Genomic DNA, 13,398 nt, shown 5'->3' with positions numbered 1-13,398 from the left:
AGACTATGCAGAATATCACAGGATAGAAATGGCTAAGTGTCATAATTCTGATGTTTCAGACACAAGGGAAAAATATTTTCACACTAGTTTACAGTTTAAGTACCCTGTAGATACATAATATTTGACATTTATAGCAGTTTCAATACTTTATGACCTAGAGTATACTTTAGATCATGAATGAAAATAAACCCATTCAGAGGACTGGAAAATAATGTGTCATAACAATTTACTTTCAAAAAGCAAGGTGTATGAAGGGTTTTTCTAAACTTCCAAAAATATCTCTAGGAAATAATTATTTTACAATCGCTATATTACACAGTGAAATAAGCTTTGGTTATGTACAAGGTTTCAGTGTGAAAGAAACCACAGCTAGCCATTTGCTCATGGTCTAGATAATCTGTTGTCTCACATCAGTCAGAAGTACAACAGAGAGACTCTCCTTCACTCTTTTTCAGACAGTCTCAGTGATCATTTCAGCTTTTAGTAGTTACTAGTAGTTGTATAAAACCTGCGTGCAGACATCCACATATTAACCCTATCACAGGCAGATATGGGTAGATGTGCTTTCAAAACAAGGTTAGACATCTGCTCAACAACCACAGTAACCTGAGTATTCAGGTTACTCAATTGCATATTAGTGAAAAAAACCACTTCATGTAGGCACCTGAGCTATAGCATTCTAAAGGAGCTTGGTGTTAAACTCTCCCCTGGATTTGGGTGTTTCACAAGCCAAATCCTAGTTTGTATATTTTAGGCAGAAAACATTACACCACAATCCACTTGGCTCAAATTGGCAAAGTTGCTTCATATAATCTTAACTAATCAAAAGCTTGTATCTACCTATTCTTAAACAACAAACTTTGCTCCTGTCACAGGGGTGGAAAGGACATGGAGTACTTTGCTATTTGTGATATAACTGTAAACAACTGCGGAGAAGCCAAGATTAATTATGCTTCAAGTTTACATCACACTGTTAGTTTCCATTATTTAAATGAAACTCAAGCTTATCTTCAAGTTCACATCATCATACTGGGTTTTAAGGGGAAGGAATTTCGAATTAGAAACTGCCTCCAAATCAGTGCTTGTTTACAGATCCCAGGACAAAGATCTGACAGTGCTGCCTGTGTGGAAGATCAGTTCAATAGCTGAATAAAAGTTCAGGGAATATTTAGGGGCAGGCAGCACTGCACTCCCCTTTCCTGAGGGACCTGCACAACTTTGGAGATATGTCCTCTCCTCTAATGCTATAGCTCAACTACATACCATAGAAATTAGCAAAAAAAGGAAACATGAAATCCCTAATGAAGAGGAAACTGCTTTGGAACACCCAAGAGCCCCCCCTGACTATAATGTCTTCCAGCCTGTGCTCTCCCCCATACCGTCCATCACAGCAGTGTTCACTGAGCTGCAGAACCCAGCCAACCCAGTTGTCCCTCACTCTCTTGAGGGACAACTTACTCAAGACATACTCTTACACATAAGCAACCTTCTTCTGCTGCCTCTGTGTGTATTGCAGGCATAATCAGGAGCTCTGCCTTTTGCTTTAGGAAAAGTCGAGGCAGCCTGGACACAGCTCAGCATCTGCCTGCAGGAGTCCCAACACGCACCAGTGTGCAGAGTATAACTGGGGCGGCAAGCTTCCTTCCCTGGGACCTGTCGGCAATAAATACATCTTCTGTCCCCAAAGCCACATGCTGATGGCAAAGCAGCAGGTTCCCCAGGCCACCTGCAACCTCCTATTAATTAAGAAGGCACCAGGCACATGAAACCCATTTCATTAAAATCAGTGGCGATTTCTGCCTTACACCTTCTGGGGAACTGGTTACCAAACCCAGGAAGCCTTGAACAGGAAAGAAGGAGCTCCTTGCAGTACCAACAGAAGCCACAGCTGAAGAGAAACAGTAGCAGAGAAGGGAAAACAATATCCTCATGCTCAGAGCTACCTGGTCATGTCCTGGAAATTGTTTGGCTACTTCTTAATGGTATTAAATACTATTCTGCTGATAAGTAGATGTCAAAGGCATTTAGCATCTTGTAGGGTCAGGCCTAACTGGCAGATGGCTGAGGAAGAGGCTCTGCGTGAACATGGCAGAGAGGAAGGGAAAGAAGTGAGAGAGGAGAGGGGATAGAATTGCCCTGAGTTTTATCCTCTACAAATAAGTCAGGGGTTTTATCATCAAGCACTGAAGGAGTTAAGCACTAAAGCACGGACACTTAATCAGCTTTCCCCCTTCCTTTCACATGTGATTGGAATGAAGCTGCACCGAAGCAGCCCAAAGGGCTTATAACAGCTCAATTTCGCAGCCTTCAGTTTTAATCCCCATCACCCAGGCTAAAGCAGAATGGTGGTGCTGAGGCTGCTACTTCCACTGCAGTCTGAGCACCTGGATGATGATGGTCTTCCTCCTCCTCTTCCTCCTCCTCTGCAGCCTGCAGGTGGCTGGAGAGCTCCTGGATCACAGCAGCCCTACCAATCTGGTCATTTCTCCTCTTCTCCATGATCAGATCCTCCAGGCTCTGAAACTCCAGCGTGTGGCTGCGCTTGTCACCCAGCCGGATCTGCAATCGGTAGGGCTGCTTGCCTATGCGCAGCTCCCCGCCGATTTTAAACTCTCGCTTGCCGTATCGGCACCAGGCAGCAAAACACCTCTGAGTTTCTCCAGCTTCAAGTCCCGATCCTTGCACCCACCTGCTCCAGGGCATTGCGCACCACCACGGCCGGGCTGAGGGGCTTGTAGCGGTACAGCTGGTTGGCAATGCGGCCCCGTCTGCCCTGGCTGGCATCGGTGAGGAAGCTGTTCACCACCTCCAGCCGATGCAGGTGCACAACTTGAAAATCCCCGACATAGACCACCCAGTGCGGATACTGGGCTTGCACACAAACTCCACCAGGTCACCCGGTTTACACCTATTCAGCAGGTTCTCCGGGGTGTAGGTGCTCAGATGCCCCCACCGCCCTTCATCGCCCTCCTCTAGCTGCGCGTCCTCCTCTGAAAGCTCTTCTGGTAAATACACTCATCCCGGTAATAGACTGAGCACTCCACCCCTCGTGCAGCTGGGGATCGTAGGGCTGCAGGGCAGGGTTCTCACCCCCCAGGTCATGCACCGAATCCTGCTGCTGCTCCAGCTCATCATCGTCATTCGAAAAGATGTAGGAGACCCCGATCCTGGGCCCTTCATCTCTGTCCATACCTGTCGGGTCGGCCGTGGGAACTTCCTTGTAGTTGAGATGGGTCAGCTTCTCCACCTGGTTCCCCATGCCCGCTGCAACGACAGACACACGGCGGGGCCATGAGGGCGGGCGCGGGCGAGCGGCTCCCAGAGAAGCAGCGCGGCTCCCCCTCCACAGGCTCTCCCCGCTCAGCGCAGTCTCCCGCAGCGCCCCGGGAGCCCGTCGGGGACGGGGGGAAGGGGGTACACGACCTTCCTACCTGTACGGAGGAAGGCGCGGCGGCACCACCACCTGTTAGGCGGCGGCGAGAAGGAGAGAGGCGCAGGAGCCGCGGGGGAGCGGGCAGGCACCGAGCCACCTGTTAGAGAAGGGCTGCGAGACGTCCGGGGAGGCGGGAGGTCCGAGCCGGGAACGGCAGAGAACGCACTCCCCTCCCCCCGCCGCCCAGGTGAGCCGAGCCGGGCCGCCGGCCAGGTGCGCCTCCCCCGCCCTCCCCCGGCAACCGGCGAACTTACCCCGCGGGGCCGGCGGCTGCGCGGCGCGGGAGCGGCTCAGGCGGAGCGGGCGCGGGGCGCGGCGCCGCCTGGATCATGGCCCCGGCCCGGCGCGGCTGCCCGCTCCCCGCGCAGCGGCAGCGCCCGAGCGCCGCGCCGCCGGCTCCGCGGCTTGGGCATGAGCGCCGGAGAGGCACGGCCGAGGGGAGGGAGGGACGCTGGATCCACCGCGGACGCCCCGGCAAGCGCTCGGCCCCCCAGCATTTAAAGAAGCAGCTCTTTTTTTTTTTTTCCCACCCCCCCCCCCCCCCCCTCCTTCCCCCCAGGCTTCCTCCCCCTCACCTCCCTGCGCCTCGTACCTTTTCCCTCTCTTCGCTCCTACATGCCAAGCGCTTCGCTCCCCGCCGGGGCTGGTGGCGGGCGGAGGTCGGGCGCAGCGCTGTCGGCGCCGCCGCTGCGCGGCTCTGCGCGGGCAGCGGGCGTGCAGCGCGCTCAGCCCGAACTCGCACAGGCGCGGCGCCTTTAAGGGAGCGGTGCCACGGCAGGCCAGCCCGCCCGTGTGCTCGGGGGGAGGCTCCGCAGCCGGAGTTTGCCCGGGACGGCGCCGAGAGGCGAAGCGGAGCCTCGGTGCGTGGCCGTGCGAACGCCGCGGTGCCCGCGCAGAGGCGCGGAGCTGCCCCGGGGGGAGCGCCGGGAGGTGCCTCCCTGGGGCCGCGCACAGTGACGGGGAAGTTGTAAAGTGAACGCCATCGAAGCGCCCGGTTCTCCTGGGCTGATTTAGCGCCTTCGATTCCTCCGTGCGCGGAGTGTGTAATTAAGTTTATTAATTTATTTTCTTTACGACTCCGAGAGCTCAGTCTCTTTTTCAATATAGAAGATTATGATTCCTTCTCCCCTGGAAAGGCATTATGAGATCTGGTGGGAATATTTTGCTTTCTGTGTTTTGGAGAACACAAAGCAATATTTTGCTTTTTCATTAATGCCTAGTTAGTGTGCTAGGTGGGTTTATTTTTCGTACTATTCTAACATACACTTGTAAATTCACGCTGTTAAAATAGACTACAGAAAAAATTTATGGTATGTAGGAGTAATGCCTTTGATTTTGTCTCATTTATTCCCTTTGTCTGTTGTCTTGTAATTTATACGCCCAACTGCAACTGCTGTTCTGAGTATCCGCTAAATAGCGGTGAATGAAGGAACAATTGTAGTGTTACCAGGGCCCTGGGCACTGCCCACATGCTCAAAGAATACAGTTTCCATCAGATTCTACATCTCTGTGGTTTCAGATATAGACCTGCCCTTTGGGGTGGGAAGAATTGCTCCATCTGGGACTGGGGGGATGAGCACTGCTTGGGATGGTGGGGCATTGCAAGCAATTGCAGCGGTGACACGCAGCCAGATCAGAACCTTTTTGCTTTGGATTCAGCTGGTGGCTCTGACCGTGGGAGCATTTTTCAAATGAACCTCCCCAACACCCAGCTGTGACACACATGCACTTTGGTTTGCATCCCAGTGTGTTTTCAAACAGTGCACGTTTCACATCCCACTAAACTAGATGTACTCGCATGGGTACACGCAGTTCCTTTGCAGTTCCTCTCCTCTATAGCTGCTGTTGGACAAAAGAGGGCCCTGCTTCGTAGTCAGAGTGTTGTGAAATTGCTTTGCTAATTAAAGATGGACATGTGTGAAAGTGAGAGTATCCTGAAAGGAGGAGCTAAACTGAACACAGAAGTGATTTTTTTAATGTTCTCCCATTTCCATTGGAAGCTTTGTCTCAACACTGTATCTCACTATCTCTGGACCAGTTATACTTCTTCGTTAAAATGTTTGGCAGCCATGTGTTCAAGGCCAAATTTCTTTCTGAATCTTCTGCACTGTATGGAAAGATGTGTCTTTGCATGAGTGGAAACTCAGTATGGTCCAGGCAGTCATTTGTGGGTTCATGCACATCCACAAAGATTTGCAGCTCTCTATCACATTTTCTCTTTTGTTTCAATTCACTTCAGTGCCTAATTTTCTGCACCTTGTTCGCTGCTTTAATCTCTTTGAGTTTCCTTGCCATGACTGCTCCGTTGAATCCATATTGTCTGTTCAATCAGCTGCTTTCTAGGGTAAGAAACCATTAGTGAGTATTTTTGTATCATAAACCACATTCATAATGGCTTAGTCCACACATTGGTAAGGAATTGAGTGAGAATCCCCTAAATTTACAATGCCTATATATCCCTTTGACTAGTGCCTAAAGTGATGATGCCTAAACTTCTTCATGCTTAACCTCTAAGCCTCAAAGCAGCTAAATGGGCAGGCAAATGGGTAGCAGGGTGGCTGGGACAGTGCCTGCTACCTCAGTGACTGTGGTCTTAGGGGGTTGACCTCTTGTATAGTGTTTAAAAAAAAAGGAAAAACACCAAACAAAAACAAACAAACAAAAAACCGCTACCGAAAACTACAAAATTTTTGTGCTTATCTGCTAAAGATAATAATATGCAGCCTTTGGATATAGAGTGGAGGCAGGAAGGGTTGCACAGTTCCTGAGCTGGGAGCCCAAACTACAGCAGACCAGAACTGAAGGCACATCTCTGACCTTGCTGTTAGCAAGTCCTCAGGTGAGTCCTTGCTCCAGGTGCTGGTATTCATTACCCAGTTTTGAGGTTCTGAACTTTGTGCACGTTACAGAGGCAACACATAGACACCACAGATACAGCCGTGCTTCCACACATACTGAAGTCAACAGGGAAGCCCACACTGTTAAATAAAAAATCTCCCTGGGTTCACTCCCAGGTTCCAGTGGTTTGCTTGTTCAGATTGCACAAGTATTTCTTCTTTGTAAATTCTGGGGTTTTTTTCCTGGAGAAAGCTCCACCCCACTCAGGACACCACTTTGCTTCTGGAGTGGGTTCATTACAGCAGCTCCCTTGTCTGAGTCCCCACAAAGACTGCTAGGAAGCAGGGTTGGAGCTATATGAGATTTGCCTCGCTCATCTCTACAAGAGCCCTCCAACATTTTCACAGCTGAATTTCACATCCACATGCTCTCAATCGATTGTTGAATTCAGCAACACATCTACAGGTTCCTGACATAAAAATACTATTCTGGTGGGTCTCAATATGGCTTGCATGGTATTTGATATGCCTGAAACTTTGTTAGCCCCTTTTAAGGCAAAAATACCTGGAGGCTCTCTGGGAAGCCAAAGCTGCTTGGCCGTATAGTCCATTGATGTATACAGAGGGGACTGCACCTCTTGGCTTAGAGACTGTGCGACATCTATGGAGCAAGTGACTTCTATTAATCCATGTAGCTGCTATGATCCAGGGGCCTTTGTAGTGCTTGTTGTGGTTGCTTTAAACTTAAAGCTGATTTTGAGAATTAGATGTAACAGTTATTTTGTTGTCCCAACAGTTTATCATCCTGTTGCTCCAACTGCAACCTTACACATATTTTACATCCAGAGATTGAAAAGGTGATGTTGATTTGAAATCACAATTCATCTTTACTTGGATATGAAGTGCTGTGGTCACATTGTTATTGCTATTAAAAGATAACCAGAATGAGAAAAAAATAAAATCTATGTGTTTTTTTTTTTTTTCTTAGCAGTGCTTCTGAGTAAGACAAGGTTTAGTGTCATATTCTGTTAGCACATTCTGTTTCACAGGTATTCAGTCAGCTGATGGCTATGATACCCTTGAATTATTTAATAGCTTCCATTTCTTTTTTGCAGTAGAGTTTTATGAGAACTGAGATAAACTATGCTCCATTTGGTGTGTAAGCACTCTACATCATAGACCTAGTGAACCAGAGTGCTTAAACACCGTGGTGGAATGAGGGGCACTGCAGAAATAAACCACTGTCTAGTGAAGTCCATGGAAGTTCTTCCATGGAGTTCTATAGAAATCAATCATGCACTTAATTGAGGGAAGTGTATGACCTGAGAGTCACCTGATGGATGGTGTCCTTCCATGACAGCCATAGCTAAGTCCTCCAAGGATATGTAGATTCAGAATTGTAACATTTCTTTTGTGACCTCTTTGTACTCCATTGGAAGCTGCATCCCCAAATCAGGCACCAAGGTCCTGTAAAGCCAGGAATGCCGCCTAAAATGAGATTCATCTAACCTAGCATGCCAGTGGTACCTGGTAGGGAATGGGACAGAGAGTTAGTGTCCTGACAGCTGTTGGAATATGGTGCTTCCTTTCACTTGTGTCACACTAATGCTCTCCCAAGGTTAAGTGCTTTAATAAGGTTGGATTTTCTCACACACAAGAGGAAATGGTGCCACATCACTTAATAAAAAGCATTAATATTTTAGATTGCTTCCTTGGGGTATGAAAGACCAAGGTTGAAGTCTCTCACATCACTGAAGGAATTTCAACAGATGTCTCCCAGGAGGGTACTGAAAGCCACCGGACTGTAAGCTCTTTTTGAGCAAGTCTTGCTTTCTCTGTCCCACTGAAGCTGTTCAGCTTTGTATGAGCTCATTAAATACCCATTCAATCTGAAAGAAAGAAAAGAAAAGAATGACAACATCTCTTAGATCAGATGCAGGAAGAAGATGAGAGTGTTTGAGGTCCTCTCTAATGAATATTCAGATGTTTCACAATCGTGCAGTATCTTCATCATGAGCCATTCACACAGACCCACCAGAAAGATCTGAAAGTTTTAGGTTTAGGAAGTGGTCGTGAGAGAGTTTTCTTCACGTCTACCCTGGAAGAGATTGGATCTCTGGGTCTCACTCATCCTGCTTGACTGGTGTAAGCCAGGTGCTGTTAGATATCAGCTCCTCTAGGTTTCTGTTGTGTTAGAACCCTGCCATGCTTCTATCTCTGCTGGGCCAGGCCCTGTGAATGCAGAAGTGAGAGTTTGTGGCATGGTTTGGGCTTCTGTGGGAAATACGCTGGCACTACTCAGTGGTTCTGCTTGTGTCTCCAGGAGAAATATCAGGAATTTTGAGAACCAGAAAGTTTATGTGCCTCAAAATGTTGAGAAATAGCATAGAATGTTGGTATTTCTGAACCTTGAGTTTCATATTAGACATAACATGACACTGATAATGAGCTTCTGGTGTCAGGGCGGTTTTATCTGCATTTGGCCTATAGATCTTTGATTACATTGTGGAGAGTTTGACATCTCTGTGCTTCTACACATATGATCTTTGCTATTCCTTATAGTGTAGCATGGCTTACTATATATTCAAGAAATGAAAGTTAGAAAAACTGCAGATAGGAGAGAGACCCACATCAGAGAGAAAATTCTGTTTTTTTCTACAACCCTTACTGGAAGCTTATGGCTCTGTTATCTACTTCCAACACTGTAATTTGTGACTAAATGTGATCTGTGGCAAAATAAATTGCTGAGATTGCCAAAGCTACAGAGTTTTTAACTGAGACATCCAAGCTGTATCTCAGAAGCTCTTCCACTATGAGTTTTTAATTGGTGCATTTCAGCAAATGAAAATGAAATAATTCATATGTCAGTAGGGGCCTGGATTCATAGGAATTGCTATCAAACCAAGTTGAGCAGCAAGAGGAGCTTAATTAAAATGTAGTCTGTATTTTTTTTTTTTTAACCAGAAAATAGCAACTATATTTCAAACATAACTTAACAAGGAAGGAGGTGCAGCACACACATCTTTCCAGCATGAGAACTGCTCATCCCTTGCATCTCTCATCTGTCTCATGCTGAGCTTCTGCCCTGGAAGTTCCTCCTGTGATGTGTCTTTTAGCACGTCACAGGACTGCTGGCTGCCTTGGTAGCACAGCGTGTCCCTGCTGCTGGGAAAGGGTGGGACTTGTGATGGAAGAAACATCTGATGATTGCTCCTGGTGTGCAGTACCTAAGCAGAAGCCATTAGTAAAGAGAAGGAGTCTTTTCTTTGGCTGTTGCCATACCGCTGATAAAACATGAAAGTATTAATGTGAGGTAAACACATCACTCATTCCAGCAAATCTGTGATGTGATTGCACAAACTGTGGTTGCCCTATCCCTGGAAATGTTCAGGCCAGACCAGATGGGACTTCAAGCAGCCTGATCTAGTGGAAGGTGTCTCTGCTCATGGCATGGGGTTGTAGCTTTAAGGGCTGTTCCAACCCAAACCATTATATGATTCTATGACTGTGTGCTTATGCCCCCATTTAAATGGGGTGGAACAGAGGAAACGTGGAGCAAAGTCTCCTGTGGGTGGTGCCTGTGTCAGAATGTGAGGCTGGTGAGGTCAGACCATGTGGCCATACACAAGGTGGTAACACGGCCAGGAATGTGTGAAGTCTGCTGTCTTCATGCCAGCTCTGGATGCTTGCTAATTTGACCCAGAAATACGGGCCTTGGCTGCTCCCCAAAGTACAGGAGCAATAGCTGAGCAGATAATCTGTTGTCATTCACCCATTAGACTCAGAAACAGGTTAATATTTTTTCTTCCGTAGCCAGTGGAAAGCAACAGAGATGCAAAGCCTCAGGCCATCTTGAAGGTGATGTTTAGGGCTGTCTGCTGGACTTGTTCCAAATCCAGCACAGCAGCACCCAGCCCCTGGCTGATCTCAGTTGCTGAGGCTGCAGTGCTGCAGGGGTTGTGCAGCCGTGGGGTTGTGCATGGCTGCCTGCACCAAGGAAGGCCTTGGGCTAGCCTGGCTCATGGTGTGTGCGTGTGGAGGGTGGGAGAGGGCTTTTGCCCATCCATGTAGGCCTCCCAGAAGCCTCCTGTCACATTGCTTATTTCCCACAGCCCTCACCACAGATGGATGCACAGAATGAGCCTGCATCAGCCCCAGGTGTGTTATGGGTATGCCTGTGGAAGGAGGATTTGCTGAGCAAGACAAGGAGGGAACAGGCAGCTGAAGGATCTGCTCTGAGGCATTTCTGTTGAGGCAGAGCTGGGGAAAGCTCGTGGGCTGCAGTTTGCATCAGTCAGGTAGTTATGCACAGACCCTCATCAGACTGAGGCACAGCAAAACTGGATGTGAGCAGTAAGACACCCTTGAGAGCACCAAGTGTACTTTAGCAATGAATTTGGACTTCTAATGAAATGAAATGGAAAGATCAATGCTTTCAGGGCTCTGGTCTCCATTTGTGAGTAGCAGCTATTCCTACTTGTTGCACTGAAAAGCTGCAATGATTAATAAAACCTTTAAGGTCCTGAGGTGCTCAGAGTGCCTGCTAACAAGGCCTATGGAGGCAGAGAGGGAGGTTGCTAGGTAGGTGACTTGTTTTTCTAAGGAGCAGGAGTATCCAAATTTAAATCAGCCTGCTGATGTCCACAGTGCTCGGGGTGGTCCCTGATTCCTTACCTGGGTCTGCCTCTGGAACGACATGCAGGAAATTCCCTGCAGCACACGCACCAAGCACCTTCCAGCGAGGTGGTTTTCAGTCAGCTGCAAGCGTCCCTCTCCTATAACTCACTAATGATGCTGCTGAGTTGTTGTAGGCTGCAGGGGACCAGCCAAGCCCAGGCAGGCTGGAGTGGCTCCTGTGGATTCATTCATTACTGCCTGCTACCAAGAACCGTTTTCTACCTCAGTTAAATGCACACCTTGAGACAACCTCCTCAGCTTGTAGACAGATAGCAGGTACAGCATCTGCTGTGTTAAACAGTTGCTGCCCCTTTGTGGAAGGTACATAAGCGTGAGGAAATGCCACTGTGCTTCTTAAGAAAGCATCAGTATTATCCTTATCTTCCACTAAGCCCTTTCTGATAGTGCCTGTGGGAGGAGAGCAAGGAGCAGATGGTTATTCCTTCAGTCCTGTGAACTAGTTGGATGAAAACCATATTCCTAGTAGAATCTACTGTCAAGGAAGCTTCTGGCCTGCTGGATGGCAGCACTGGGTTGGATTTATAAAGTGGTCTCTGGATAATAATGTGCGTGTTAGTAATAATGACTTTCATACTTGTTAGAACTGACAGCCCTATGTGTTTGTCTTTCTGGAGACAGATGTTCTCTCGCCTGGTTATGGGGGTTGATTCCAGCTGGGGAAAGAGGACAGCATAAACAATGTGCTGCTCACTGTTATTTCATTCCCTTTTTTATTCCTTTCCCTCCTTTGCTCCCTCTTTCCTTCCCTAGGCTGTCTTTTAGGCAGGAGCCTGACAGATCACATCAGCTGCTTCAGGGAAGCCCCTTGGCCATCTGAGTTCATCCTCCTCTGCCATCTATCAGAGCACAGGAGGAGGCTCAGGCAGAGTTCTGAATTCATCTCAGCTCAGCAGCACTCCGAGCAGTTTGATGATGCTTTCCATCCTCACATGTGATACCAGCTGAAGACTGGGCTTGATTCTCATGCTTACAAGCAGTGCTTCATCTCAGACAGCCTCTGTATAAGTTAAAGTTGTCAGCTCGACACCAATCCCTTTTCTTGGCTTTTTTTTTTTGCCTAACACGGTGTTCTCTTGCTCTGATTCAAGTGTTTTGTGGTTCTACATGAAGGAGATAATAACATGAGCAAAGCTGTGGGTAAAGATAAATCATCTGTAGGAGAAGATAGAAACACTGTTTTTTGGAAGGCAGCAAGGCCACCATGCCAAGGGACCAAAACACTTACTGTAACAAATGTCTGCAACAATCAGCTTAAATCTCTACTGCCTTAAATTCAAAGTGATTTCAATGCAAAGCCATTTTTCAGTGCACTTTTGTATCAGAATGAGCTGTGTGAAAACATTCCTCTGTGGAAGATTCAGATTCTCATTTTTCACCTGACACTTTGTTGCTATAAAGTAAATCCAACCCATGGTCAACTTGAGGGAAAAATTCCAAATTACTTCAAGGGAAGAAAAATTAAGTTGTGTGCATTGTGATCTTTCAGGGATACACTGATTCAATGGTCTATTTCTACTGGCTGTCCTCTCTTTTTAACATTTACTATCTACTGATCTTAAGAGTAATCAGAAATAAGAGAGTGCTATAGAATAGATCAGGCAAAATAATTCCTGCAGCCTATGCCATTTCCTTGTTCAAAGTAACAGTAAATACACATGAAGGTGATGACTTTGGGATAAATTAATGAACTTTAGCTTGGTTACAACAGGAAAAAAATGACAAATTAGTCTGATTTTGGATCCTCTAAAGAAGTGTCTCCATGACTCTGCTGCACAGAATAATTTTGTGTATTAATGAAACTCAGCAATAGTCACTACTCTAGTGAATATGGTTGTGGGTGGGGGTTTTGTTTGTTTGTTTGTTTTTCCCCTCGGTGGTGGTTTTTTTTGTTTTTTTTTTCATTTAATTCTTCATCCATGAGAAACTCTGAACAATTTGTGGCCTGAGTCACAGTCTCTGTTGCACTTTCTTTTAAAAGTGCAGAGGGGAAACACTGTCAGTTCTGGGTTTCCAGTACAGACTAATTAAAGACGAATAATAGCCAGATTTCAAGCATGCCTTTCCAAGGCAGACTATATCCTGGGCTGTATATGAGTGTAGCTAGCAGGTGCAGCAAAGTGATCTTTCCCTTCGTGTTCAACATTTATGAAATTGCATCTGGAGTGCTGCTTCAGAACTGGGCTCCCCAGCAGAAGAAGGACAATGACAGAGCCAACAGACACAAGCTGAAATCTGAAAAATTCCATTAAATATTAAAGGGGGGGGGGGGGTGTGTGTGTGTGTGTTTGGTGGGGTTATTTTGTCTGTTTGTTTGGTTGTTTTTTTTTTACCAAGGGAGTGGTCAAATATGGAAATAATTTGCTCAGAGACATTGTTTAGTCTTCATCTTTGAAAGCATTAGACTAATCTGATCCATCCCAGAACAACCTG

At 47.0% G+C, this 13,398-nt stretch overlaps 1 protein-coding gene across 1 annotated transcript; it reads right to left on the bottom strand.

Annotated features, from left to right (window-relative positions):
* Positions 1-241: 241 nt before the first annotated feature.
* On the bottom strand, positions 242-3,598 carry LRATD2 (LRAT domain containing 2). The gene is given in 6 exon segments (XM_058422578.1): positions 242-2,646; positions 2,648-2,874; positions 2,877-2,993; positions 2,996-3,044; positions 3,047-3,264; positions 3,432-3,598. Coding segments are annotated over 5 exon segments (939 nt in total). The 5' UTR covers positions 3,260-3,264; positions 3,432-3,598; the 3' UTR covers positions 242-2,313.
* Between the last annotated feature and the right edge of the window lie 9,800 nt (positions 3,599-13,398).

The sequence above is a fragment of the Hirundo rustica genome, chromosome 1 (genome assembly GCF_015227805.2).
Source record: "Hirundo rustica isolate bHirRus1 chromosome 1, bHirRus1.pri.v3, whole genome shotgun sequence".
NCBI classification, from domain to species: domain Eukaryota; kingdom Metazoa; phylum Chordata; class Aves; order Passeriformes; family Hirundinidae; genus Hirundo; species Hirundo rustica.
The sequence above is the reverse complement of the archived record's forward strand: the minus strand, read 5'-3'. Positions and strand labels throughout refer to the sequence as shown.